The 27,927-nt window shown below is 62.3% G+C and overlaps 2 protein-coding genes and 1 long non-coding RNA gene across 7 annotated transcripts in view; 2 read left to right on the forward strand and 1 right to left on the reverse strand.

The window, feature by feature from the left end:
- On the forward strand, positions 1 to 19,851 carry SLC38A8 (solute carrier family 38 member 8). Its single transcript, XM_032853858.1, has 11 exons — positions 1 to 91; positions 408 to 598; positions 3,605 to 3,803; positions 7,023 to 7,164; positions 7,735 to 7,836; positions 10,046 to 10,103; positions 13,799 to 13,913; positions 15,362 to 15,509; positions 15,872 to 16,080; positions 17,261 to 17,312; positions 19,466 to 19,851. Exons 1-11 carry the CDS (start codon positions 52 to 54, stop codon positions 19,557 to 19,559), a joined length of 1,350 nt encoding a protein of 449 aa, XP_032709749.1. The 5' UTR covers positions 1 to 51; the 3' UTR covers positions 19,560 to 19,851.
- Positions 19,852 to 19,877: 26 nt separating this feature from the next.
- LOC116865601 lies at positions 19,878 to 23,672 on the forward strand. Its single transcript, XR_004382239.1, has 4 exons — positions 19,878 to 20,545; positions 20,760 to 20,910; positions 22,453 to 22,535; positions 23,356 to 23,672. It is a non-coding gene; the product is annotated as an uncharacterized LOC116865601 (long non-coding RNA).
- Positions 23,673 to 24,981: 1,309 nt separating this feature from the next.
- Positions 24,982 to 27,927, reverse strand: part of NECAB2 (N-terminal EF-hand calcium binding protein 2) — a 29,565-nt gene continuing 26,619 nt past the window's right edge. For 4 of the 5 annotated variants that reach the window (XM_032853860.1, XM_032853862.1, XM_032853865.1 and 1 more), the window contains 5 exons: positions 27,737 to 27,790; positions 27,025 to 27,137; positions 25,904 to 25,981; positions 25,294 to 25,385; positions 24,982 to 25,048 (listed from right to left, as the gene is read on the reverse strand). In XM_032853860.1, the coding sequence (XP_032709751.1) occupies positions 25,020 to 25,048; positions 25,294 to 25,385; positions 25,904 to 25,981; positions 27,025 to 27,137; positions 27,737 to 27,790 (366 nt within the window). In that variant the 3' untranslated portion in view covers positions 24,982 to 25,019. Of the gene's footprint in view, positions 25,049 to 25,293; positions 25,386 to 25,903; positions 25,982 to 26,360; positions 26,395 to 27,024; positions 27,138 to 27,736; positions 27,791 to 27,927 lie in introns of those variants that run through there. The other variant, XM_032853863.1, reaches the window with a different exon arrangement.

A 27,927-nucleotide genomic window follows, 5' to 3' on the forward strand; every position in this document is an offset into this window, starting at 1 on the left:
GGCCCAGGAAATGCAGCTGTACTGCCGGAGCAAGCCTGAGCTCTGTCCGTGATGGCTGAGGACCATGTGGCCTTGAAGTCTGGGTTTGGGGGTAAGAGTGAGGGGCTGGGGCGGGCAGGGAGGAGTGGAGGCTGGCAGAGCAGGGCGAGGGCTGGGGCTGCTCTTGGGCTTTGGTGGGAGGGCCCGAGTGATGATGAAGGCTGGGCAGTCGAGGGCAGGAGGGGTGAGGACCAAGGCCGTGGGGCCAGCCAGGGAACAGGTAACTTAACGGGGCAGCATGAGGTAGACCGTGGCATGGGGACATGGGGGCAGATGCATCGCTCTAACTGGTTTGGGGCGCAGGACGTGTCACCGCTGGGAGGGCAGTGTGAAGACTGCCTCTCTCCCCACCCCGCTGCTGCTTCTAGCCATGGAGGGAGCCACAGGCAGCCGCCCAGGCCTCCCGGAGAAGCCAGTTCCCACGGCCGCCAGCCCCACTCTGTCCTCGCTGGGCGCCGTCTTTATCCTCCTAAAGTCTGCGCTGGGGGCCGGCCTGCTCAACTTCCCCTGGGCCTTCTACAAGGCAGGCGGGGTGACCCCTGCCTTCCTGGTGGAGCTGGTAAGCCCCTGCAGGCATTTTGGGGGTTCTCCCGGGGAGTGAGCCAGCCGGGATCCTTGGCATGGCTTCTGGAGCGCTGGCCTAGAATCCGACACCTTTGAGGCTGGCCCTTCTCTCTGCTGCTTGGGGAGGGGATCATCCTGCCGCAGGCCCCGGGGGAGAAGGCCCCTAGTCTGCTGCGGGTGGGGAGGTGGAGGCCGTGGGAAGCCGGGTGCTCTCCGGCACCTGCAGCGAGTGGAGCCGCCAGGCGGCTGTAAGGCGCCATGTCTACAGCCTCACCTGGCGCGTCGGTGGCGCTCCCCTGCTGGGTGCAGCTCGGTAATGGAAGAGGGACCCCGCGTGCAGTCGGGTCACACGTAGGATGCTGTGAGCCCCTCACACCCGCATGCCGCCAGGCCCGGGCCGCTGCCGTGTAGCGGAGATCCAGCCCGAACTCCTTCCCCACAAAGCCGGGGGCTGAACGTCCGTCATGGAGAAGGGCTGCTAATAGCACAGCTTCATTTTATTTGCAAGGACAACCCCCCCACCCCGCCCTGAGCTGACAGCGAGCGCCGAGAGTCTCGTGGTAAGCTCTCCCACAGACGTTATCCCACGTGCTTCTTTACGGCAACCAGCTGATAACGGCCGCGGGGCCTCTGAAGTCCTTCTGGAAAGCGCTCAGTCCTGCCCCGTGTCGGGTAACCTGTGCCATCCCCGGCGCCGGCCGAGGGCCTGTCCTGCTGTGGGCTCCCTGCAGCCGTGCAGGCTCTGTCCCCTGGAAGCTCGTTCTAAGAGGGGACACAGAGCGATGCAGGAAGGGAAATAATACCGTGTGGGGCAGTGGTCTTGCTCGAAGGGTCATGTGACAGAGGGTGGGACGACGCAGCGCACAGTGGTCAGAAGGCCTCCGGGCGGAGGTGGTGGTAAGTGGAGCCCCAGCAGAGACGGGAGAGCACGTCCAGGTGCCTGTGAGGGGAAACCTGCTGTGTTCGGACGTGTGACGGCGAAAGACCACCTTCAGAATGATGAAGAGGGCTGACGTCCGGCCGTAGGGAGAAGAGTGAAGCGGGGCGTCAGGACGGTTGTGGCCAGTGCCCTGTGAGCAGGGCCGCGGGGTCCCCCTCATCACGCTCTGTGCCGTCTGCCGGGCGCCTCGCTGAGCTGGAGGTGTCGATTGGGCAGGTCTGGGGGGGCCGGAGGGTGTGCGTTTCGGAGGCGCTCCCAGGGGCCAGGGCTCCTGCTGGTGACTCGCACTTGGGGCGGGATGGTCTAAAGATGCCTGAGCAGACCGGAGTCCGAGACCTGAGGGGATGTCGAGCGCGAGTAAATGCAAAGTCCCAACAAGTAAGGAATGAGGCTGGTGGTCCCCCACGCCCACCTCCAGGCAGCAGCCTCCCCCACTTTTCCTGGCCAGTGAGCCGTCGTCTCCCCTCATGAGCGTTTGGACACCCCACGGCTAAGAGCTTATGGCGCGAGGTTCTAGGTCTCTAGATACGGGTCAGCCCTGGAGCTTTCATGAAATGTAACGAACCTGGACCCTCTTGGGGGCCTCAGGGAGGCAGGCCTGGGCGCAGGGTAAGGGCTCTGCTGTCCCGCCGTGTGGAGGCTCAGGTCACCGTTGCGGGGTGCCCTGTCCCACATGCAAGCAGTCCCTCGCTGCTTGGCAGAGAGGCGCTCACGGGCAGAGGCTCCGTCTGACCCCACCGACCCCCCCTTCCAAGTGCCGGCCACTTGCTGGGCGTGTTTCTGGGGCTAAACAATAGGCAGAACGGACAGTCCCCGCCCTCGTGGGGCTCAGAGTGTGGTGGGTAAAGAAGACTGAGGACCCCGGGAGACGTGGACACTCGTAAATATCTGTGTCCTCAGGCCGTTGGACCAACCACAGGACCATAAACGGGGCTTAAAACAAAAGAAATTCTTTCTCAGGGTCCCAGACACCAAAAGTCTAGATCCGGTGTGGGCAGGGCCATGCCCCGTCTTCCTGCCTCTTCCAGCAGTGGCGGCGGGGGTGAGGGGGAGAGGGGGCACGTCCCTCCAATCTCTGCCACACCGTCCTATGGCCTCCTTTCTCGGGAGTCCTGCTGCTTGTCCCGTGGCATGAACAGTGTCTGAAGACAGACACTCCAGCTTCCCTCCAGCTGTGTCTCCCAACTCCTGCATTGCTCTCCTTCCTGGGAACGTGGAAACCAGTCCCGCTTGGGGACAGGTAGCCTTAAACTGGAGCGAGCGGGGCCTGTGTGCCTCTCTGGGGGTGGGGGTGGGGATGGGCGGATGGGGACCCAGCAGCAGCACCGCGGTGGAGAACAGTTTGGCACATTTTTGCGGAGTTAGACCCACACGTCCTCTGGGATCCAGCAGCCCTCCTGGGTGTGTGTCCAGGAGAACGAAGGCTACATCCTCTAGGTGGCCTCTTTCCCAGTAGCCCAGGAGGGAGAACCACCCCGAAGCCTGTCCTCAGGGCCTGCATGGACCGATCGTGTTCTATGCAGGCGATGAAGTCGCACTCAGAAACAGGGGTGAGCTGCTGCTGCCCCCAGGAGGCTGGGGCATCTCGTGCTCGTCGCTCCAGCTGGCAGAAGCCAGGCTTCTGGGATGGGACAGAGCAGAACAGTATGGGAAGGGGCAGGAGAAAGCTCCAGGCTATGGTAGCATGTTCTGTCGGGATGGGCATGGGTGGCACACGTGCATTTTGTTGGATCTTGGCCAATGATACGTATTTGTGACCTGCAACCCATGGAATTTTACGAGAGGGATTTAGACTCTCGGGGTTTCCGGTGCCTCTTTTGCTCAACTGGGACTAGGAAGCATGAGACTTACATACTGCCAGAGAGGACACGGCTGTTCCTGCTCCGTAGCTCCGGTCTTAGGGCAGAGGAGGGCCTGGTGGCCCGTCGGGGAGAGGTCGCTGGGCGGCAGGTGGCCTCTGTGGGTGACAGGCCCTGTGGAGAGGGGCGTCTGAGTTCAAGGGACAGCGGGCTTGGGCAGGAAGCTGGGGATGCACCCGGGCCCCCTGGTCCCACCCCGCAGGTCTCCCTGGTCTTCCTCATCAGCGGGCTGATCATCCTGGGCTACGCTGCTTCCGTCAGCGGCCAGGCCACCTACCAGGGCGTGGTTGGAGACCTGTGTGGCCCCACCATTGGGAAGCTGTGTGAGGCCTGCTTCATTGTCAACCTGCTCATGATCTCCGTGGCCTTCCTCAGGGTGATTGGGGACCAGCTGGAGAAGCGTAAGTACTGGCATTGGAGTTGGGGGGGTTCCCCAGGGCTTCCAGTTGATGAGCGGGATGTAGGTGCTGGGCAGGGCCCTGGGGGGGCAGCAGTGGCCAAGGCCACCCCTAGGCTTGTCCCATCGTGGCAGAGGGAGACCCGGAGTAGTAGTTATGGGCACACTGCGGGTCACGGAGCGAGAGGGGCTGTGCTGGACGTTTGGCGGGGACAACCCCATGCATGGCGGGGGGAGCCGAGCCAGCTCCAGAGAAGCCCCTTTGAAGAGAGCGTCTGGTGTCACCCTGAATTCGGGGGCCTCCAAGACTGAGCCCAGACCCCTTTGGCGTGTCGTCCCCCATCGGCCATTTCCCTGCGAACACCGCAGGAGCTGTCCTCCGCCCCCCGAAGTACCGCTAGGTTCTCCTCATTGTCGTTCCACTTGGCACACTTGCTAACGTCCACTGTGGTTTTTTCCTTGACCCGTGAGAGGCTTGGACTCCTGTGGTTCAGTGTCCAGTTCCTCGGGAGTCTCCTGGACGCTCTCTTGGTTTCTGCCTTCGTGTGCCCTGTGGGAGAACACACTGCGCGTGGCTTCCGTCTTGAGTGTTGGAGGCTTGCGCTGGGTGCCCCGCGGTCCGTCTCGGTGGGCACCCCATGCGCTCCCGAGGGCCATGCCTTCTACTGTTGGGCCCTGTGTTCAGGGACACGCGGCTCAAGGTGGCCCACGGCTTTGGTCTAGTCCTCCGTAGCCTCACTGTTTGTTTGTTTTCCAAGTCTCGTCATTCTGTCAGTTCCTGGAAGAGGGCAGTTAAAGTCCGCTGTGATTGTAGGCTTGTCTGTTTGCCCTTTTAAAGATTTTATTTATTTAGAGAGAGCGTGAGTTGGGGGAGAGGCAGGGAGAGGAAAGAGAGACTCTCAAGCCTGGGTGGCGAGCTCCATCTCACAACCCTGAGACGTGACCTGAGCCGAAATCAGGAGTCAGACACGTACTGGACGGGGCCACCCATGCGCCCCATTTGCCTTTTTAATTCTGTCCATTCTTGCCTCCTGGTGTTGGAAGCTCCGTTACCAGGCTCACACCCATGAGCCATCCCTCTGTTACCACGAAATACCCCGCCCTTTTTTTTTTTTTAAAGGTTTTATTTATTTATTTGACAGAGATCACAAGTAGGCAGAGAGGCAGGCAGAGAGAGAGGAGGAAGCAGGCTCCCTGCTGAGCAGAGAGCCCAATGTGGGGCTCGATCCCAGGACCCTGAGATCATGACCTGAGCCAAAGGCAGAGGCTTTAACCCACTGAGCCACCCAGGCGCCCCAACGAAATACCCTTTTTCTGTGTCTGGTAATACTCTGCCATCACAGCGACCTTCTCCGACTGTAGCCACACCGGGCTCCTTACAATGAATGTTGGCCGGCCTCTTTCTCCTCCCAGCCCGTTCACGGGGAGCCTTCCTGGACCTTGGGAGGCCGATTGCGTGTCCTGCAGACACCGCGTGGTTGGGTCTTGCTTTTTTCTCATCTTGACGGTGGCCGACTTTATCTGGATTAGTGCTGAGGTTTTGTTAGTTGGACCCTAACCATTGATACGGTTGGATTTTGGGCTCTCACTTTGCCGTTCTGTTGGTACTGTTGCTGGAGCCGAAGAGGAGAAGGCCCCTGGTGCTGGGTTATGGAAATGCATGGGATCCATGTCTCGGGAGGTACTCAGCCTAGAGCACACGTCTGCTGGTAAATCAGAGCCTCCCGGTGGGTAAATGAGCACAAAAACGCCCTCCCTGTCGCAGCAGCTAGAGGCCCACGTGGTCTCACCTCTGGTTGTCTGGTGCGGAGCCGCGCTGAGGATTTGGAGGCTGAGGATTTGGAGGCCCGGGAGCGGGGCAGCTGGAGGGGTTAGCACACCGGTCAGGATACAGGCCACTGCGGCCCCGGGTAGATTGGCTGGGGTCGCGAGGGCATTGCTAGTGTGCTGGTGGTGAGGTGTCTGGGGCTGGGTCTCTCTGTGGGCAAGCCCAGGCTTCTTGGGAGGAGGGCTGACTAGAGCTTGGGGGTGCTTGGGTGTGGCTTTGTGTGCACTGGGTACAAATGATGTTAAGTGACAGGTGCTGAAAGTCCTCGAGGAATGTTCTAGAGAATGAAGGCTCAGGGACCCAGATGTCAGAGCTGGGTTCCTGGATGAGGCGTTCCAGGTGGTGGGTGGGACTTGCGCCCCTTCCCAGGCCACATGCCCTCTGGGTGGTGCATGGCCGTGGTGTCTGTGGCTTGGGATGCCTGCTTCGCTGTCCGGCCTTGGAGCCGGTGTGGCGCGACCTCAGGGCAGGACTCTGCCCTTGCCGTGGTTCAGTAGAAGCAAGCTGTTCTGAGGAGCCCTTCGTTTCTCTGCATGGCGGGCTTTACTGAGCATTTGGTGACACACAAAGGAGGGTGACAGTCCAGCAGAGAAAGCAGCCCCAAGTGGGCCACGGGACACCAGTGGTTGGTGGGCACTGGGGGTGGGGTAGGGTGGGGGGAGTCTGTCCCCTCGCTCTTAACTCGGAGTGGGCTCCCAGACACCTCGGCGCAGTAGTGTGGCCGATGGGATGTGGCCAGTTCCAGACCTAGCGTTTGAGGACGGGCAGTTTCCACTGGGTCTTGGGGAGCCCCTGGCTGCCCCAGTCTAGACCGCTGGAGGGTTCTTGTGGAGAGACCCTGCGGTTGCAGGGAGGCCCAGTGGAGCCCAGGTACTCCAGCAGGCCCCCAGTGTGGGCCCATCAGGGGTCCTCTAGCCCAGCCCTCCGCGCAGCCGGGTGCCCCCAGCTGGCCCACATGGAGCTGTCGGGGGCAGCTCAGCCTGCCCTAATTCTCCTCCAGTCCCTGGTGTGCAAGAAAGTGGTCACTTTGGGCCGCTTGGCTCGGTCTCCCAGTTCTGGGTCCAGAAGGCCATTCCAGGCCCCCACGCCACACACCCACTGGGCTTCTGCGCAAACCAAAACATGTTCGCAAGAACTCGAGGGCCGGTTGGCTTGAGGGCCGGCCATTTTGTCTTTGATTTGTTGCTGGATCCCAGCACTTAGGGCAGTGTTTGGCTGGCTTCCTTCCCGCGTGGTGGCACGGGATGGGGTCCCCATCCCCTCCCTTTAGGCTCGCAGGCCGACTTAGTGTCCGTGGCCACGCCCGCCCAGACCTGGAGCAGGGAGCCTCATGGCCGAAGCCACTGGTGGAGGGCGTGCAGCGCTCTTAGCGGGCCCTGTCCCCCTGCCCGCCAGTGTGCGGCTTCCTGCTGCCCAGTGCCCCGCCGGCCGTGCAGCCCTGGTACACCGAGCAGCGCTTCACCCTGCCCCTGCTCTCCGCACTCGTCATCCTGCCGCTGTCTGCCCCGCGGGAGATCGGGTTCCAGAAATACACGAGGTACGGGCCTGCAGACATTTCCTGGCGGGCAGGGGTCTGGGGGGGCTTCTTTCTGCCTGGGGTTAGGGGAGCTGGCAGCCTCGGTCCCGCCATTTGGACGAGAGAAAAGGGCTGGAAAAGTGCACAGGTAAAGTGTACGCGTGGTGGAAAACAGAAGAACGAGAACGCTGTCGCTGCGGACGTGACCTGCGGCCGAGCTCTTGTTCTTTGGTTAAGAACGGAGAGACCCCAGACACACTTCTGTTTCCATCTGACGCTCTGAGGCTTTATGTACACGCTTGAGAAGATAGAGTCCGGCAGAAGAGTTCGTCTGAGTGCACAGGCTGCCCTTGCCTGCTGTGCGTGACGATAGACGTGTCACTTTGGAACTAGAACCGAGAAGCAGCCGTCTTCCCCCGTCCCCATGGCACAGAGAGGAAAGCAAAGCTGATAGCAGCGAGGACTTGGCCCAGCACCTTGCTAGCGTGGGCAGAGCTGGCACTCGGCCCCCACTCCGTGCGGGAGCCCAGGCTCCAGCTGGCAGGGCTGGTGGGCCCAGCACCGAGGCCCCTGACGCCACGCCTCTATCAGCATCCTAGGCTCCCTGGCCGCCTGCTACCTGGCCCTGGTCATCATGGTGCAGTACTACCTCGGGCCCCCAGGCCTCGTCCATGAGCCCCGCCCTACAGCGAGGTGAGTTTGGGAGGTGGGGTGTAGCCTCATGGCTCCCAGGGGTGCTGCACCTGGATCCTTGGAAGAGGGACCCAGAGTCTCCGCAGCTCCCTGTGAAATCCTTCATGTCTCTGATGCAGCAGAGCCCTGCCAAGTCCCCTGCCCTCCTTCAGGATGGACTCTGGCCAAGTAAGGGCCAGGGATAGGTGGAGGGACATGCACACACTGAACGCCCCACCCACCTGGGGCCCCGGGGCTGTTGCAGACAGACATCCCCCACGGCATAGAGGTAGCAGAGCTGGCCAGCGAGGCTTGGGTTCCTGGCGGAGGGAACAGGAGTGTGTGCAGGCTGGCGTGGCCGGACTGGCCTTAGTAAGGCCGGGACTCGGCGGAGGGGTGTCCTTTGGGGCTGCCACGCTGTGGTGAGGACTTCGGTTTGGGCCAGGAAGCCCCCTGCAGGAGTTTGAGCACAGCAGGGCTTGAAGTCAGGTCTTGTGGCCGGGCCTGCGCTGTGGGGATGTGACCAGGACAGTCACCAGGGCCCTGTGCCTAGAAGGTCCCTGCACTTGGTTTCATAAGTTCTGCTCTTGCTGCCCTGAGAGCCTCCGATCGACAAGAGGCTAGCACGTGCAGTTTGCACCAGGCTTCACGAATTATGGGGCCCCTCCTGGCCCCTGGATTCGAAGTGGCACATCAGGAAGAGAAGAGGGCAGGACGCCTCTGAGCTTTGAGCTTGAGCTCTGGGAAGGGTGCTATTTCCTGGGCTGGAGAAGACAGGAGCAGGTGGCTGGGGGAGGAGGTCACGTGGGGACATGTTACGTTGGAGGCAGCTCTGAGACCGCTAATGAAGGCGTCAGGTGGCCAGTTGGACCCATGTGTATGGAGGTCGGAGAGAGGGGTCTGGACTGGAGAGGGAAACGTGGTTAGTGTTGGCCCAGAGGTGGCATTCAAGGCCACTGGGCTAGGTGAGACGTGCCCCTGAGCCGGTGGCGCTCAGTCCGGGACCAGGAGGTCAGAGGGCAGAGCCTGTGGAAGGGCAGCGAGAAGGCGAAGCAGGAGGTCGGGTTGGCCTCCTGGAGTGCTGGGCCGAGCAGGAATGCCCCTCGGAATCTCCAAGTCCAGAGGCCAGGTGCAGCCGGGCCTGCTCCCTCTAGCACCTCTGGGGGGCTCCTTCCTGCCCCTTGCAGTTTCTGGTGGCCCCAGCCATCCTTGGCCTCCCTTGGCACGTGGGCACCTCCCTCCCATCTCCGGCCCTGTCCTCGCAGGACCCTCTCCCCTTGTCTGTTTCCCCTTCTGGTAAGGACACCAGTCGGTGGATGAACCCCCTTGCTCCGGTGGGACCTCATCTAAGCTTAGCCAGTTACATGTACAAAACCCAACTCTAAATGAGTCTTTGTTGCGAGGTTCCCAGGGGATGTAAATCTGGGGAGATGTTATTCAACCCAGGATAGAGGAGGCTAGAAGGTGCACCTCAGAAGTCAGTGAACAAAATTTCAAGAAGGCCAGGGTGATTGCCGCCAGATCCTGCTGCTGGGTCACGTGGGACTGAGCCCTGCCATTGGATTTAGCCGTGGAGGCTGCTGGTGATGGGACGAGCTCCATCAGGGCGGGAGAAGGGGGTGAGGGCCCAGGGGGATTGGGTCCAGGGGAGAGGGAGAGAGGCAGGGAAGAATGTTCTTCTGAGGAGGGGAGGAGAGGAATGGGCAGGAGCTCCTGGGGGACCAAGGCCAGCAGGTGTTGCTTGTGCCTCTGTGTCCTACAAGGTGCCAGAAGCTGGCACCCAGAGCTTCTTCTCAAAGGAAGCTGGGGGGCCCCTGTCTGGGGACCCCTGAGAGGGCTGGGCCTGGAGGTGCTGCCTTGTGCACACCTCCGCTCTCGTAGGCAGCGTGGGTGGCGGTCCGGCTGTCCTTGCACCGCTGGATCCAGGGGTGCTGCCTGCGCCCCCGCCCCTAATCCTGGTGGGAGCAGGCGGCCTCAGCAGAAGTTGGGGATTCCTTCGAGCCCCGTCCTGCCCGAGTTCTGCGTGCACAGAGAATGGCAAGCGAGCAGACGTCAGTGCAGGTAGACCTAGAAAGTGTAGCATTGAACACGCCTCATTTTCCTGGTGATTAAGAATCTGTCTCCTAGGCTTTAGGTACGTTTTCCTGCGATCGTTGAAAACTCCTCCTCAAGTTGAGCCTGTTTCGAGTTGTGCTTTTTGTGGTGAACACCTGTCCGCGTCCCTTTGCAGGCCCTCCTCCTGGACCTCCGCGTTCAGTGTCTTCCCGACCATCTGCTTCGGATTCCAGGTAATGTCTGCGGGCGTGTGGAGGCATTGCCGGCGACGCCCTGCTCCCTCCCGAGAGTGTGGGCCTGTCAGGAAAGGTTAAGGCCTCGCCGGGGGACGAGACGGGCTGTCTCTCTGGGTGACCGTGCGTGTCGGTGGGCATCTGGGCTCAGGGAAGTATGCGTTGTCATTGAACTTGGGAACCTGGGCCCGCCAGCGCTAGCAGCACTTTTGTTGGGTGTGGGGTGGTGTGGGGATCCAGAATTTGTTCCATCCGCTGTAGAATTCTCACAGGACTGGCGCCGTGACTGGAGACCTAGAGCCGCCTGCTTCTAGAGCACACGTCATGCAGGGCGATCCTGCCCCGGAAGGCTTGCAGCGGGGAGGGCTGGACGGCACCCCGGTGGCCGCGGGGTGGGGTGCACGGGGCATAGACAGAATCTCGGACCCGGTGTCACGGAGGGAGGGTGGCTTGTGTGTGCGGAATCCGGCGGAGGGCCTTCAGAGGTAGCCCTGCGTGGGGCAGGTTCAGAGACCGCCTTTCCATGCAACAATGCCTGAAAGTGACCTTGAAGCACTGGGAGGCGGCCAGGTGAAGGGGAGGGCAGCTGGAGAGGTCGGCCCCATGAGCCCGGGAGAGCAGAGGGTCTCAGGCGAGGTGGGAGAGTGGCAGGGGGCGAGCCAGGCTCCCCACGCGGTGCTGGAGGGGTGTGGTGGAGGGCACGGCCCTGCTCCCTGCCTTCTGGTCCTTCTCGGGTCTTCCAGTCTCTCAGCGGGCGGCAGCGGACTCCGTTCATTGAGTGTTTATTTTAGGAAAGATGTGCCTCCCTCCTAAAAACAGCCCCTCCCTCCCCAGCGCCAACAAAGCCACCCCAGAGTAGAATCCTGCGCGCAAGGGCAGGGGGTCTGGCCGCTTCTCTCTCAGCCAGCTCCTGCTTCTCTCCTTCGTCTTGCCTTTTCTTTGAGAACCATGTTTGGGGGAAAAAAAAGTCCTGGAACATTTCCATTTATCTTCCTCATAAATCCGTCGATAGATCGCTTCTGGGGCTTAGCAAGCCGCTCTCAGGAATTTCTCACTTTTCTTCTTGCGCATCCAATATTTTGAAAGATGGAAGCGATGATTTTGCTGTCAGCGGTCTGTCTGGCTGTGGTTCGCATCCCTCCCTCCGGTGCCCGGGCACCATGTGGTGTGGCAGGCTCGCGCTGCGGGGGCGGCCTTCCAGATGCTTACACAGGGTGCCCCCCTCACCTTTGCCTCGGCTCCTCACCCAGTTCTCCTAGCAACCGGGGCCTGAGCTGTGGTTTCCAGGGACACGGGATGCAGCGATGGGGGGCTGGGAGAAGATGTGCGTTGCAGGGTCGGGGTGCGGGTGGGGCTGCCAGCATCTGGGCTTGGAGCTTCCGGGGACCTGGGGGGTAGGGGCAGAGCAGCTGGAGGTGGGGATGGTAGGAGGTAGGCTGAGGGGCAGCCAGGCGGAGGGGCGTGGCGGGAAGGGAGCTCTGACCTGGTCAGACAGCTCTCCTCCCCCCACACTGAGCAGTGGCGCTCCGCGTCCAGCCTGCACAGAGTCCGAGGGCCCGCGTAGGGGCAGTCGGGCTACAGCCTCTGCTCCCAGCCCCCTCGGAGTGCTCCGCTGGACGGATCGAGCACGGCTCGTGAATCCGTTCCTCGGGGGTGGACATGTGCCCCTTTCTGCTTCTCCGTGTCTGTGCTCCTCTGCCTGGCCTTCTGTCACCAGGAGAGCGGAGAGCCCGCCCTGGCCCAGCCCCATCCTACACACTGTCCCGGCCGCTGTCCTGGCTTAGCAGCTCTTCCCTCATGGGACGTGCTTCAGTTCCCTGCACGAGACCAGGCAGAACAGGGCCTGGGAGTCGGGGAACAACTGGAAGGAGGGCTGGGTGGCGTCCTGCCACCGCCAGGCATCTTGTCCTGACCGCTGTGCTCTGCTTCTCCTCTAGGCACAGAGCCTCTGAGACCCTCCCCACCCCTGGTGTGGCATCCTGTGCAGTCCCGCAGAGCCTGTGGGATTGCGGCTGCCGTGGGCTTGGGAGCAGGGACAGGGAGATGGAAGGCACGTTGGGGAGGCCCCCATCACGGGTACTGGGCCATCCTGGAAAGCGTGTGGGATGTCCCTCAGAAATGCCATAGGAGTGCAGGAGGTGGGAGCGTAGGTTTTCTGGGTTCCCCTGGTGGAGGTTCCCTGTGAGGAACCTCCTGAACCAGCTTGTGGCCAGCGGACTCCTGCGAGGTCAGGGAGCCTGGGGCAGAAAGCCCAAGATCACGTGTCCCGAGGCTGGTCTGGGGGGGAAGGTGTGCTTGAGCTCACGCTGGGCTGGGTGCTGTTATGGCAGCTGGAGTCTGGGGGCCCCAGGGTGCCCCCCTTGAACCCCCCCCCCCCGCCAATGTGTGCTCCAGCGGGGAGGGGATTGCGTCCGGCTGGTTTCTGTGCTTTCCCAGATTGGCACGAGGGGGACTGTTCCACATCGGAGTGCTGGCGGCTTCCTGGTTGCTGGTGGGTTATGGGGTGGGTAAATGAGTCACCCGCAGAGTGTTCCTGAGCTTTGTACCAGGCCCCATGTTTGGCCTGAGCCCAGAGGCGTAAGTGAGGCAGATGTGGTCCTTGTTTCCATGTAGCCAAAGATGCTGAACATGCAATCCCAAACGCACTCACGTGGGGGGCGGGGACACGGGGAGGATCTTGGTCCTGCTGGGGAGCGCTTTCTGGAAGGGTGGGTGAGAGCTGGCTGGACCAAGAGAGAATCCCAGGTAGAGGACCCAGCACAAACAAAGGCCCTGAGGCAGTGAGGAGGAATGGAGGTGAGCAGAGCCCAGTGGGTGAGGGAAGCATGGCTCCTCGGAGCCTGGAGAGTGGGCAGGAGGAGGGGATCAGCATGTTTGATTTTGATCACAAGCGAGTGAAGAGGCTGACGTATGGTGGGAACCCTGTCCTAGGAGCCTGTGACAGTCCTGGAGGGCCCAGGGGGGCATGGAGATAGAGCCGTGCCTCTCAACCCTGAATGCAAGTCCGGGCTTCCCGGGCTGCTCGTGAAATGCCACTGCCCAGGACCTGCCCCAACTAAACCAATTCCTTGATGTTGGCTACGGGTGGTTTGTGCTTAAGTCTTGTCGTGATGTCAGAGAGTCCCTGGGAAGTTTATCGGTCACGGGTATGTGTACTCCCACGTGAGCCTCAGCCCAGGCGGATCTAGAGCATCGCCGGTCCCCCTGAGAGCTCCCCCGTGACCTTCCCCACTCACTAGCACCCTCCACCCTCTCTTCTGCCCTTCGTCACCGAAAGTGGTGGTTCCCAGCTACAGCAGTTCTGTTCCCCAGAGCCCCTTTGGCAACGTCCAGAGACCTGATTGTCAGGACTGGGGTGTTCCTGGCATCCAGGGGGCTCGAGGCCAAGGACTCCGCCCAGCATCCTGCAGTGCACAGAACCGTCCTCAGATGTCGGTGGTGCTGCCATCGAGACCCCTTGCCCTGGCTTAGCTTGTAACTTTACGTCCATGGAAACACGTTTCCGCGTCTTGCGCAGCGTCCCGGCTGTGAGGCTCTCCTGTGCGCGGGCACACGGTTGTGTTCTTCCTTCTTCGGTGCTGCGTGATATTCCACGTGCGACTACGGATTTCCTCAGCCCTTCGACTGTCGGGAGTGTTTGGGTGGTTCTGTGTCCCGCCGGCCCCGCCCTCCTGAGCCCCGCCCCTGCCTTCCAGTGTCACGAGGCCGCGGTGTCCGTCTACTGCAGCATGCGCCACCACAGCCTTTCCCGCTGGGCCCTGGTCTCCGTGCTGTCCCTGCTGGCCTGCTGCCTCATCTACTCGCTCACAGGTAAGGCCCGCCGGGGCACCACGGAGCTGGGTAGGGGGCCGGAGACCCCGAATGGCATCTGCTTCTGGAGTCCTTGCCGTGCGCTCAGTGTGCTCTGCCAGGAGCAGGCCCTGCCGTGTGGGAGCCTCGGCCCATTTAGCCCGAACCCCTTAGGGAAGTCCCCGTTTCCTAGACGAGGGAACGGAGGCTCAGAGGGCTCCCGTGGCTTGTTCAGGATCCCCCAGCTAGACCTGCAGAGCTAAGAGCCAGACCCAGGGGCCGGCTGTCCCCAGAGGCCTTGCTCTTACACACTGCCCACTCCCCCATCCCCTGCTGGCGGACCGTGACGCTGGTTATCCTTGCCTCACAGCCAGGGAGAGCAGTGTACAAAACCCTCTTGTGTGATTTGGGTGCTCACAGACCTGGGCTGCAGGCAGAAGGGTCTCCAAAGGTGACAGAGTGTGGCTCAGGGAGGCCTCTGACATGCCCAGGGTCACGCGGCACACCCCAGGTCTCAGGCCCAGCCTGACTTCCGACCAGCCGCATTCCTCCAGCGCTGGGGCCCTTTCTTGCCTCTGGCTTTGGCACCCCTGACTCGGGAAGCCCGTGGGCTGCCACAGATGTCTCGGGCTCCTTGGAGCCTCATGGTCACCTGAGAAACTTGCTGGATGACCCCTCCCCGGCGGGGGTGGTCACTGTTAGTCTGTGTCCCCTGGGTCGGGGTCCCATGACCTGGGGATGGAGAGCCACCTCTAGGCCAGCAGATTTGTGGGACCTTCTGGAAAGGGCCCAGAGAGAAGCAAACACAGGCACAGCTCAGCCAGAAGGGACAGACTCGGGACAGGGCAGGTGACCAGGATGCCAAGGGGTGAGGATGGGAGAGGGGCATGGAACTGTGTGATTCCGGAATGGTTGACACCCTGGGTCAGAACGGGTGCAGAGGCAGGAGGGGGACGGACCGCTCATGAGGCGTCATTGGGGTTCTGAGTGCCGGCCGCCTCCGTGAGCGACCCTCACCGGCGCTGGACGCTGGGAAAAGGAGAAGCAACCGTCGGGCAGCAGGAGTTTTGACTGAGGAGCGCGGAGTTCTGTGTTGGCCGAGGACAGGAAAGCCTTGCGAAACCGCAGAACCCTTCTAGAACCTTCTGTCCGCTCCCAGGGAGCTCCTTCAGGGTGGTAGGAGCTGGACGCTGTCCGTGTGTCCGAGTGGAGCGGGGAGATGTGACGGGAAGAATATTTTCTGTGTCAAACGCACACACGAGGTTGTGTTGGTGTCAGGCGTGCAGCACAGTGGTTGGGTTCCTGTGTGAGGCCACACTCGCAGCAAGTGCGGCTGCCGGCCTTGCCTGGACGTGCTGGTGCAGCGCCGCTGACTGCGGGCCCCGTGCCGTGCCTTCCGTCCAGTCTCTGCCTCCGGCATGGTGTCTCCCCACTCAGCTCTCTGGGCTTCCACCCTCTCGGCCCCCCAGGGGTTTATGGCTTCCTGACCTTCGGGACGGACGTTTCTGCTGACATCTTGATGTCCTACCCTGGCAACGACGTCGTCATCATCGTGGCCCGGGCTCTCTTCGGGGTCTCCATCGTGACTGTCTATCCCATCGTGCTCTTCCTGGGGAGGTGAGGCCCGGCCCGCGGGGGCTCCGCTCAGGGCAGGGCGCTAACCTCTATCAGGGTTCAGGTCATGCCCAGCACCACGCGGGCTTGGGTGTTGGGGCAACTTCTGTAGAGACCATGGAGGCAGGGAGCTGGGGTCACAACCGGAGTTTGGCGCCCCAGCCCCCCCCCAAGACTGCACCCCGCCTGGTCCTTCTGTGGGGCGGCCTGCCGTGGACCGAGCCACGTGAGGGTTGGCGCAGTCCTTGGAGAACAGTGGCTGACGAGGAGCGGGGAGCCTGCTGGGTGTACAGGGCAGTCGGGAGGGGGTCCAGGGGGCCCCGTGGGGGGTGGGGCTGGAGCCCCTGCGCTGCTGTGGCCTCTAGGTCGGTGATGCAGGATTTCTGGAGGAGGAGCTGCTGCCTGGCAGGTGGGCTCGGGGCCCTGGCGGAGCCCTCAGGGCCGTGGGTCCGGGCGCTGCTGACCGTGCTGTGGGTGGCCGTGACGCTGGCCATGGCCCTGTTCCTGCCTGACCTCAGCGAGATCATCGGCATCATCGGGGGCATCAGTTCCTTCTTCATCTTCATCTTCCCAGGTGGGCCACCCGCTCTGCTCTGCACTGGAGCTCAGGGGCTGGGTGGTGGGGGGGAACCCCATAGAGGGAGGATGGCACCCAGCTCAGGTCACTGAGCCTGACATAGGCTGGGGACTGTATACACCTTGAATGGAACATCTCCGTGGCTGACGATGGACGCACCTGCTGGGAGTGCTGCTGTCATCCCATCCTGCTGGCAGGAAGACCGAGGCCTGGAGGCCTCCTGGGAGACACAGTCTGCGTCACCCTCGGCAATGCCCACTCTCCCCTTGCTGCCGCTCACTGTGGAGTTTCCTCTTAAATTTTAAAAAATGTTTGCAGTTACATGACGTCCACATGGTTCTAAGGTATCCTGCAAGCATCTTCTTACCTTGTCCCTGACCTGGGAGGCAAACACAGTTTCTTACAAAACCTTCCCAGTGTGAGCGCGTGAAGGTCCAGTCAAGGTGGCCAGAGGCTGATCCCAGCCTGGGAAGTCTGGGGAGGGCCCACCCGGAGAAACAGATGTGCCGGGCACCCGCTGGCCCTCAGGCAGGAACCCCAGATCCACGCAACTCTGGCTCTGGGAAGCACTTTCAGATGCGAGGGCCGTGGGCATGTGGCCGGCGCTGCGGGCCGCTGTGGGTCTGCTGGCCTCCCCGTGCTTACCAGGAGTCTGAGACATCTGGTGTGTTGGGCTTGGTGCCCTTGTCCTGGGGGGGCCTTTTCGCTCCAGCTGTTTCCCACTTTCTGGGAACGACCAGCCAGGACGGGTTCAGTGGGGGAGATGCCGTGGGAGCTGTAGGCAGAATGTCTGGCTTCAGATCCCAGGAGAATTCTTAGAAACAAAAATCTGCTGGGCAGCTGCCTGCGATGAAGGCGTCCCAGTGTCCGGCCTGGAGTCTGGCCCCGACGGGTCATCCCAGAGAGGCTGGCATGGAGGGCAGGCTGTCCTTGCTGTCTGAAAGAGAGGCTCAGAGCAGCCAAGGTGTGAGGGGGACGCTGAGCCGGGCCCCCAGGACCAGGCCCTCCGCCAGCTCGCTGTGCCAGGAACAGAGGGAGCCCGGGGGGCCACGCTGGGCACAGGCCTCGCTGGCGTCCCGGGTCCCAGAGGATGGCTGGGTGCCGGCCGAGCTCTCGAGCTCAGGGCTGCTCTGGGCCTGGGCGTGTGGAGCTGCAGTGGCCCGTGTCTCCTTGGCAGGCCTGTGCCTCATTTGTGCTGTTGGCGTCGAGCCCGTGACTCCACGTGTCAAGTAAGTGTCCCCAAACAAGGGTGGCAGTGTGGGCACTTGAGGGCTCTGAGAGCAGAACGGGAACGTGGCAGGGACTCCGGCGGGCCCATTGTCCTGCATAGGGGCCAACCGCCGGCCCCGGGACTCGACTTCACCACACAGTGAGGAGGTGTCCGTGCCAGGAGCCGGCCCCCGGCCCCCACACCAGCAGTCTAGGCACAGCCCTCCTTCCCACTCAGAGGGATCGTGCACACGGGGAGCTGTAGGTGGGCGGAGGGGTCCCTAGCTGAGCCTGCTTCCTGCTCCTGCACTCAGACCCCCGGCAGCGTGGGGCCTGGGCCGGTCCTGCTGCCCGGAGCCCTGCCTTCCGCAGGCCGTGTGGGCAGGAGGGTACACGTTCCCTCAGCAAGGCAGCAGCCCTGTCTGGACACCTCCTCAGTGCCAGGCCCTCGCCCAGCTCCTTAGGATACCAGGTTGTCCATCCTACAGACAAGGGTGCACGGCGCGTCCGGTCAGAGCTGAGACTACCGCTGGGCCCGCCTGGTCTGGGTCTCACATGTGCCTCCTCCCTGCTCGCTGCGGCGGGGTAGACAGGAGAACTGGGGATGTCCCTTGTTCCAGCAGGAAGTCCTCCTTCTCCTGTGTGGCCTGTGATAGGACTGGAACCGTGTCCTCGCCTCTGAGGGGCCCAGGCTGTCCCCACCGAGAGAGAGGCCGCGTGCCGCTGATGGAGCACAGCTTAGCCAGAGCCCGTGTGGCTCTTAGTCCCACCCACGGGCAGGGAGACGGGCCGAGGCTTGCCGAGAGACGCTGTGTTAGGTTTGCTGGGGCACTCACCGCAACAGAAACCTGTTCTCGCCCCGCTCGGGAGGCCCGAAGTCCTCAGTCACGCTGCAAGCAGCACCAGGCTCCCTCTGAAAGTTCTAGAAGCCTGTTCTGTCCCTCCGCGTCTCCTGCCGTCACCCGGTGGCTCCAGGTGTCCCTGGCTTGCGGCTGCATCACCCCAGTCTCGGCCTCCAGCCTCGCACGGCCTCTCCGTGTGTCTCTGCCTCAGATCTCTTGTGTCTCTCCCTCATATGGACGCCTGTCACTGGGTTGAGGGCCCAGCCCCGTCCCAGGGGATCTCCTCTCCAGGTTTTTAACTTCATCACGTCTGCAAAGACCCTATTTCCAGGTTTGGGGTGGACATGAATTCTGGGGACCACGCTTCAGCCTTGGTCCCACCTGCCGGCCGGCATCTCTGTCTCGCCTCGCCTCCGGCCCCTCAAGCCCGGGCTTGGTTTCCCCCCGCAGCCGGCTGGCTTCGTCCCCTTCCAGCTGGAGAAGAGCTTTTCTGGATGTCTCTGAGCCTGACTTGGGCTGGGGGCTGGCCTGATTGGGGCCCCTCAGTGGTCTTTGAGGTCTTGCTGCTTCTGTTTCGTGCCTTGGTCCCAGCTCACAACGGTTTTGACTGGGGAGCTTTGAAGCTACTTTGAATCCTGGCGCTGCTGCGGGGCCTTCTGATCCCTCCAAGCTGCTCGACGAGCCCCGGGCTCCGGGCACGTCGACCACGCTCTCCGCTTCCGACGCGGGGGCGTTCGTGGCTGCTCCGCTGGACAGTCTTTCCGTGCCAGCGGCTCCTGGGGCCTTTGTTGATGGGGCCAGAAACGTCTCTGGCAGCCCTCCTATTCCTGGGAATCCTGGCTCCTTGTCGATGCAGTGTTGGCTGGTACATGATGAAGCTCGCAGACGTGTCCTCAGGGGTCACTGGGGCCGACCACCCCTGCCTCTTGCGCCCTCGTGCCCCACCCACTGTCCCCATCGCGGGTGACTTTGGGGTGGCTTCTCCTTCATTTCCGGGGGTCTTCATCCCCCCTTTCCTTGCTCCCAAAGGGAAAGGAGTGGAAAGGGATCTCCCTCCCCCATTTCGTTGGCTTTGATAAAACGCTAGGGAGGAATGGAGTCATCAGTTAACAGTTGCAGTGTGAGGTTTTAATTGCCTGGGGCCATTATCCCCCGTTGCTTTGGAAACCCACTCCGGCAGGTGAGGGAGAATACTGTGGAGTCCGCCCGCGCCCACCCCGCACTGGTGACTGGGCGGGCTTCCTGTGGTGAGCTTTCTGCCGAGTGCTCGGCCTGTCTGTGCAGAGGTCCAGGGAAGAGCGCGTTGACGTGTGTGTGTACTGACCTGGCAGGTGCTGCTTGGAGGTGTGGGGAGTGGTCTCCGTGCTCGTGGGCACCTTCATCTTCGGGCAGAGCACGGTGGCTGCGGCCTTGGAACTCTTCTGAGCGGGAGGGCTCGGCCCGGCCTCCACGCGGCACTGGTGCGGCACCCCTGTCCTTCCATCATAAAGATGCTGCAGAAACGGATGCGTCCTGTCTTCTGAGGGTGCTCATTTGGGCTTCTGTGGGTTCGGAGGGTTTCGGGTGCGGTGCCGAGGAGGGTGTATTGATGTCCTGGGACTCCCCTTACAGAAGGCCACGTGCTGGGGGCCTCAGACAGCAGCCATCCATCCCCGCAGTCCCGGGGGCTGGGGTCTGGGATCGAGGCTTGGGCAAGGCCGTGCTCCCCCTGAGGGCTCTCGGCGAACCCTCCCGCCTCCAGCCTCCTCTAGCCGCTGCTGTTGCTGGCCATCCTGGGCATGTCTTGGACTGTAGGTACACCCCGTTCGCCTCGGCTCCTCGCCCCGGACATGGTGTCCGCCCTGCGTGTCTGTCCAGAGTTCCCTCCTCTGACGAGGACACCAGTCACTGGCTCTGAACCACCCTAGTGCAGGGTGACCTCCCCTTAACTTAGGGGCTGCAAAGAAGTCACGGTCACAAGTCCCCAGAGTCGGGACTTCCACTCACCATCTCCAGGGGATACAGTTCAGACCAGAAGTTGGGGCTGAGGCCCAGGGACCTCAGCTTTGGCCCCCACTCTGATGGGAGGACCCCGAGGAGAGCCCCCTTTCCCTTCCGGCTGGACCTGAAGAGCCTGGGAGCCCAGTGGACTGTTGGCTCCATCCTTCCTTCCCAACCCCAGCCAGTCCTGGGGTCAGGGTTACACCTGCAGCTGGGGACAAGGGGCCCTGGGGGTCGGCCCTGGGCCCAAGGTAGGGGAGAGGGTGGGTAGGGAGGCAGCCAGGGGCCCAGCTGCTCCTGTCACTGTGCTCATTGGCACTGACCCTGCATGGGACCTGGGGTGTCTGGGCTCTCACTGGATCTGGGCCACTTTTCCTCTGCCTTGGGACGTTGGCCGGAAGCAGCGGTGCTGGAGCCGGGAGATGGTGGTGGTGAGTAATGTGTTCCTGCCCGTGTGGCTAGTGGGGATACAACTGGATTTTTTTTTTTTTTTTTCCATACCGCCTACTTGCATTCACTTTTTTGCGGTAGAACTCGCACACCATAAGGTTCAGCCTCGTGGAGTGTACTGTTCAGTGGAAGCTGGTGCCTGGGGTCGTACCACTGTTGCCAGTGTCGAATTCCGGTGTATCTCATCCCCCCCAGAGAAACCTGTGCCACCAGCAGTCCCTGCCTGGCCCTGGGGAGCATGAGGCTGCCATCTCCGTGGACCTGCTGCTTCCGGACACTCTGTGAGCGGCCTTCGTGTCTGGCTCTTTTGACTTCAGTTGTGTTTTCAAATTCGTCCATTTTACAGGTGAGGCACTGAGGCTCGGCAGAGTCTCTGCTCCCCTCTGCCCTCCTCTGCCCTGGCCGTGGGTGTAGCCTCTGACCCAGTGAGGGGGGCCAGCTCCACACCCTGCCATACCCTCTGTCCGGTGGCCGCAGCGCCCCCCCCCGCCCCCCACCCCAGATGAGGGCCTCAGAGCCAGGCCGTGGGCTGCGGCAAAGCTGCCCCCCGCAGGCACCAGCCAGTGGAGTCCTTGATCCTCTGTCGCACGTGCTTCTAGAAATGCTGCGGCCAGGCTCAAGCCCTCCAGGGTTCATGGAGTCCCCAGGAAGGACAGAGTGTGGTAGGGAAAGGGCAGGGCCATCGAAGGGGGCACCGTGAGGCTTTGCTTTGGGCTCGGAATGTTGCTTTTGAACACTGGCTCCTGCCGTTTTCTCACTCAGATCTGGGGAGTTTATGAACCGCCTGGGGAGTCTGATTCCCCAGTGGCCACATTGAGCAGCCCGGTGGGCTCCCCGTGAGATTCAGAGGTGATGGTGCGTCTACAGCGGCGGTAGGGGGCCTGAGCCACGGTCGCTTTATTTCCAGAAAACCTAGGTTGAGAGGAGGTGAACACAGAGCTTCCTGGCAGCCGAGAAGAAAGGGAAGTAGGGTGCTAGGGCCCACCCGAAGCAGGACGGCACGTCGGGGGGCAGCAGACTGGTACTCCATGCTGGGGGAGAGGCGAGTGGGAGAGGGTGGGACCCTTGAAGGGTGCTGCCCACCCAACAGGGGACAGTCCTTTTCAGCCTGATCTTGGTCAGGAATAGGACGTGCTCTCGTAGGACGGCGCGTCGGCTCAGCCGTCGGCATTCCAGGATGCCCGGCAGAGAACTGCTGGCCGGGGTGTTCCCCTCTGATGTCTCCCCGGTGGAGGGGTGAGCTGCCTCGGGGTGGTCCTTCTCCACCTGAGGCCCCCTCGGGTTTTGCCAGCAGCCAGCAGGAAGGGCAGAAGCCGTGTCCTCAAGGTCATGGTGGCATCGCGTAGGGCTTTGGGTGGGCTCTGGGTGGGAAAGATCTGAGCCCGTCCTGCCTGCTGTCGAGCAGCGGTGGCAGCCTTGGCTAGCCCATGGCCTCAGGTCGCCATCCCAGGCAAACATCGGCTGTGCCGTTGTCAGCCGCGGTGTCCTTTCTCTGTAGGTCAGCAGCCACCGCCTCTCTTCTCCCTTGTGGTCCGCAGTTTGCGTCCTTGCTGTCCTCTAAAACCAAGCTAAGGACGGCCCCTCTCCCACCCCAGGTTACTGGGGAGTGTGCGCCGAGACCTCCCCGTAACGCCGTCGGCACAGAGGCTGGCCTGTCACGGGCCACGGTGACCGCTGTGCATGAGGGTAGACACACGTCTCAAATAATCCTGCAGACGTGGCCAAGGGAGGTTTTGTGTCCCAGGTGATGAGTTCTGCTCCGGGTGGCGTGGGCGGCAGGGGGCTCTGGGAGCGGTGTTTCCCCGGCTCAGGTGCGCCCCCATAGCTGGGCAAGGACACCAGCCCCAGGTGCTACCAGGGCCTGAGCAGCTCCCCACCTTCCACACAGGCTGGCCTCCACACACCCCCCCCACGGGAGGCTCGGGTGTGGAACTGGACACGGTGAGAACGTGGATCGGTCACTGAACGCAGGTGGGGGGACCTTCTCGATGTGGACACGTGAGCTGATGGGGGTTTGGGGAGGGGTGGCGGGGAGGTCAGCTTGATGTCACACCGAAGGAACCTACGGTGTACGATTCAGTTACTGCAGTGATGGGTAGACACCTCCTCCTGGTTCCCAAACACTCCTGTCACCCCAGCAGGAAACCCCGTCACTCCCTCCTGCCTCGGACCCCAGCCCGGAAACCCCTAATCTCCTCTCTGTGCCTATAGACGACACTATTCTAGACACAGTTCCGCGTGAATGGGATCACACGCTAGATCCCTCCGTGGCTGGTCCCGTGCATGTGGCTTTGTGTTTTCCCGGGTTATTTGTGATGTGCAGGGGTCCATACTGTGTTCCTTTCTGTGGCTGAATGAGACTCCCTGGTGTGGCCGGAGCCCATGTGGTCTGTCCACCCGCTGACGGCCTTCGGAGCTCACATGTATCTCCTTAGTCGTCTGGGGGCGTGGGGTAGACCTAGGAATGGGCTGGCCAGCTCCTAGAGTAACCGTCTTTGACTGAGGAACCTGATCGACGTCTTAATGACCCAGCCTAGAGCTGTTCCCATGTGTCTGTGCTGAGTGGCACAGGGGCTTGGGCACTGGGCTGGGGACAGGTAGCTCTGGGTTGGGATGTAAGTGGTGCCCTTAGCTTGCTGTGTGACCTCTGGTGAGTTGCTTGCCCTCTGTTTACATGCCCCCCGCCGGGAGCTCTGCCGATCCCAGGATGGCACAGGCGGCATTGAGGGAGATGGTTTCTGCGTGCCTGGCCGTGAAGTGTAAATTCAGTGGGCGCTCTGGTACCTTTCAGGGTTGAAATCTGCTCTCCCCGGAGCCTGTTCCCACCTACTCAGAATCCACTGAGGCTCCGCGAGCTCAAGCTGCCGTCAGCAGAGATGCTACAGTCTGGGCACTGTGCTCGGGCCAGCGGGCAGGACGTGTGGCAGAAGTGTAACACGCCCAGCTCGTGGGGTTCCTCAGCTGTACCCCAAGGAGCCTCAGCCCCGAGAATCTTTGTAAAACCGCGGAGCTGATGGGAGCAGCACTGGCTTTGGGGGTGCTTGTGGATGCTGTGGGCAGGACCCCGTTACATGCCACTCTCAGGAGTAGCAGTTCTGATCCTCAAGGAAGGGTCTTCCCCCACTTCACAGATGAGAAAACGGGGGCTCAGGGAGGCTGGCTGCAGGGACGTGCTGCTGGGAGGTACGTAGCTGGGGTCGGAACTTGCCTTTTACGTTTCCCGCAAGCCCACCTTGTGGGTCACTGGGTGTGCCTTAAGGGCCAGCATCCACCCCTGTCAGGAGGTGGCAGGACCCAAGGGGGGAGGGAGCAGGGGCCTTCCAGCTCTCAGCAGCCCCACGTGGCAGTGACAACTGTCCTCTCGTCCCCATGTCCCAGGCTGGCCGCTCCGGGCGCCTCCGTGGCCCCAGAACTCCCACCAGGCCCCACCGACGCACTGTTGCCCTGGCTGAGGACCTCTCTCTTTCCTGGTCCCTTGGGATTCCTGTGTCTGACCTGTCTGCTCCCAGGACAGGGAAACGGAGTGGGGACGTTAAAGAGGTTCCAGAACAGGACTTGAAATAATGGAAGTCTCGAGTCTCGTTGGAATAGCTCTCTTACAGGTGTGCAGCGAAGGGTCCACGTGCCCTCGGACTTCGGCTGCTGGGAGGGGAGCTCTAGCACGTCCTGATCCCAAACCTTTGTTTCCTTGGCGGCCTCTGACCTGGAGGCTAAGTCAGCACGGGGCAGGGCTGGGCCCCCATCGCCCAGGCTCTGGAGAGCAGGACTGTGCCCTTGTGTCGTGCCGGAACCCGCAGCGGAGCGACCTGGCTCCGCGGAGTTCCGCCAGTCCGTGTCGTGAACCCCCGGGCCCGAGGCCTCCCAGGACTTGGGCGCGGGCGCGGCCTCGTCCGTCAGACGCACCGCAGGCCCATCAGCTCCGTGTCCCAGGTAAGGAAACAGACTTTGGGGTGATGGGGTCAAGGTTTCACGGCTCGTAAGGGGCCCCACGCACCGTGACTACTTTGTGCATCCCGCGGCCGTCCGCTAGAAAATTCGAAAGAAAACCAGCACGCCGCCGTTCCCAACCCGCGTTTATTGGTGCCGGACTGCCACGCGGGCACTGGCTACAGGGGCGCTCCGGTCGGACGCGGCGGGGCCCGGGCCGAGTGGGGCACTACAGGGGCGCGGCTCCTACCTGGCAGGGTGTCCTCCAGGCCCATGAGGCTGGGGGTGGGGGGGGTCATGCGTGGCCACTGGGCTGGGGGATGTGCTGGTCCCAGGACGCCTGCCTGTGGCTGCTGTTGCCCAGCCAGGGCAGCCGCTAAGGGAGGGCGGGGGTTTGGGGACGGGGCTGCTCCTTCGCGGCAAACAGGGAGAATACATTCTTGTCTTCAGTACAGTGAGAAGACAACTTGTGTACCAGAGTTTCTAGAAAAGAGTGGGCAGGCGGATCCAAAGGCCTCAGGGACGTGGTCAGTCGCGGCCCACAGTACACCAAGCAGCTGTGAGGCGGGACAGAGACAAGGAGCAGAGCAGGCGGTTGGCAAGGGCAGCCCCTTCGTCCTGTCCCGGAGGCCCGGGAAGCACCTCCCCGCCTCCAGGCCCTGCCCCTGCTACAGCGCCCTCTGGGCTCAAGAGGCTGCAGGGTTCTTTCCGTCTCGGGCCGGTCCCCTCTCGGGGACTAGCCTAACTCTCACACCCTTGGGCTCCGGCTTCTAGGACCCGCTGCACACCCCCTTCCATCTACCTGGCACCAGGATCCTGGAGAGGGCCTCAGGCTGACTCAGCGTGTCCACCTTGACGTGCCGGAACGCCTTGCACACGGGGCTCTGCAGGTGCCTGCAGGATGAGGACAGGGGGTGCGCTGGGGGCTGGGGGAGCCTCCAGCCTGGGAGTGGGGGGTGCAGATCTCTAATCCTGGCTCTGCGGGGTTGGGGGGCTTTCCTATTGAGGGCCTCAGCCACAATAGGTGTTTAAAGAAACAAGGCCCAGCCTCAGGGCCACTGCATGCTATGGCCTTGGAGCAGAGAGGGGCAGTCTGGGCTCCCGCCTCCCTCGGGGTGTCCTTAACCAGCTGAGCCACCCAGGTTCCCACTGGGTGTTCTTAATCCGAGAACTTGCTGGGGTTTGAGTCCCTGGAGTCACAGTTCTCAGACGGCAACAGACTTCGCCTCGGCTTCCAGGCTGGCCAGGGACCTGGGTTCGGAGCCCAGCTGGTTAGGGCAGTTAGGGCCCCAGTCGGCCCAAAAGCCAGAACCCTGTGGGCCGATGCCACATGGACGGGTGCTCATCAAGACCCTGCCCTCCCCTCCAGGGGTGCTGAGGTGGGGGACTGCCTGGGCTCGAGGCCTGCTCACCTCCTCCACTCCTCCTCCGTCTCCCAGAACTCGTAGACCACGAAGGTGAAGCCGTCAGCCAGCCTCACGGCTGCAATGCTAAAAGAGAAGCACCAGTTAGGGGGCTATCCGACTGTCCCCCTCAAGGCAGGCCCCCCCCACTCCGCCGGAGACTGGCAGGAGGTGGGAGGGCCCCCAGCACCTGCTCTCCTGTTTGGTTCCGGGGTGTCCCTCCGCCCCCACCACAGGGCCCAGCCCTTCAGAAGCCAAGGATACTCACCAAATGAATTACAAAACAATGATACTTTAAAAGGGTTTCTATTCATTTAAAAACCTTACCTTTAAAAATAAAAGCATCTTTCTCTGGCCACGCTCTCCTCTAGAATGGTTTCACTTAATCCTTAAAACACTCTTGTGAGTTGGAAAGGGCCCAACAGTGGCTGGGGGAAGGCCTGCGTGGGGTCCGGGGCCTGCCAGGCCCCATTCCTCCCCTTCAGTAGGGCTGATTGTACCTGGGGCCAGGGGCAGAGGCAGGGGGCTGCCTACCCGAGTGTGGCTGACCCCCCGGCGGGGAGGGGGCGAGGTGCTCAGATTCTGCCCTCTCCAGCCCCATCCTGATCTGGCCCCCCTCCCAGCTGCTCTCTGGCCTGCCGCTTTCTCCCAGCTCCGCAGAACAGAACCCCAAGCATCCCCTAGGAGGAGAGTTCTCTGCCAGGGGTGGCATTCCCTGTGCAGTTCCCAGCAATCCCAGCCCTAACTGCACCGGATAGAAGCAGGGAAAGAGGCTGCTCCCCGGTGGGCACGAGACCAGGCATGTGAGAGCCCGGGGGCCCGGGCCGCAGCCCTCACACAGTGCCACCAGCAAAGCCAAGGCTGCAGCAGGGAGCAGAGGGTGAGGCCCCAGGGGGTGGCCACGCACTCGGAGGGAATACAGGCTGCCCCGGCCACTGGCCCAGTAAGCCCCGCACATCCCCTCCTCTACCGTCCCCTCCAGCAACCCCAGGGACAACGACGAAGTGGAAGCCTAGGAGCCGGAGTCCCGGCCACTCTATGCATTGGGGCAAAGCCGGAAGCCCAGGGGCCTCCCTGGGGCACGGTCTGACCTCGGGGGAGCCCAGCCCTCCAGCCCCAGCCCCACTCACTGGAAGCAGCTCCCGGCCCCAGCAGTGCCGCGGAGGTACTGGCGCAGGGAGTCCACGAACTCGCTCAGCTGTTCGGGGCACACGGCCATCTCCTGCCGGACCAGCTGCAGGTGCTGGGGGCCACGGAGAGGGGTGAGGGTGGGTGCCCGCGGGCCGGCTGCGCCCCTCGGCCCCTCTGTCCTCCTGGGACCCCTCCTGCCCCCGGGGCACAGCCCAAGACCTGGCCTCCCCAGACCCTCCCGCAGAGAGCTCAGATAACTCGGCCAACGTAAAACCAGAGAAACCTCACAGGAACACACGCGCCCTTCGCGCTTACACGGGAAAACGGGCTAACGGGAGCGAGGACTGAAGGGCCCCAAGCTGACAGCAGCCCCGCCAACGCGGGATGCCTGAGAAGGGTGTTCACAGAGGCTCTAGGGACGTTAGGAGCCGCCTGCAAGGCACTCTGGTCCGAGAGCAACATCCCCAGGCCCAGCACAATTCGTGCCTGCTTCAGTGTTTCTGTCACTGTGATTGTCACTTTGCTCTGAGCCAAACTGTTTCTGAACAAAAAAACACCTCTGGGAGGGCTGGGTGACCAGGAGCTGGGGCCGCATCTCCCCTGGTGGTGGTGCCGGGGCGGGGGTGTCAAGGACACGGAGCTGCCAGCTTCAAGGCCGGGCTTCAGCAGGGATGGGGCCGCAGGAGGGTGCGGGATGGGACCAGGCCTCACCATGTTGGTGCCTTCTTCATCCGAGAGGCGCTGCTGAAGATCAAACCAAAGGGTCTGAAACCAAAACATACAAAGATGTGTTGGAGACAAAGGCCACCTCCCCTAAGGAGGCCTCCAGGACTACCACATTGAGTGCCATCCAAGAGCTCCAGCTTCCCCACCCCATGGTTCCAGGGGCTCTGGAGTCCCCA

The sequence above is a fragment of the Lontra canadensis genome, unplaced genomic scaffold (genome assembly GCF_010015895.1).
Source record: "Lontra canadensis isolate GAN:19392208 unplaced genomic scaffold, GSC_riverotter_1.0 scaffold8, whole genome shotgun sequence".
NCBI lineage: Eukaryota > Metazoa > Chordata > Mammalia > Carnivora > Mustelidae > Lontra > Lontra canadensis.

What these genes read in the sequence shown, in the direction of transcription:
- SLC38A8 (XM_032853858.1), top strand. Translation starts at nt 52, where the DNA reads ATGGCTGAGGACCATGTGGCCTTGAAGTCTGGGTTTGGGG. An exon ending in CTGCCTTCCTGGTGGAGCTG is followed by an intron (nt 599 to 3,604) that starts GTAAGCCCCTGC and finishes CCCACCCCGCAG; the next exon opens with GTCTCCCTGGTCTTCCTCAT. An exon ending in ATCGTGCTCTTCCTGGGGAG is followed by an intron (nt 15,510 to 15,871) that starts GTGAGGCCCGGC and finishes TGTGGCCTCTAG; the next exon opens with GTCGGTGATGCAGGATTTCT.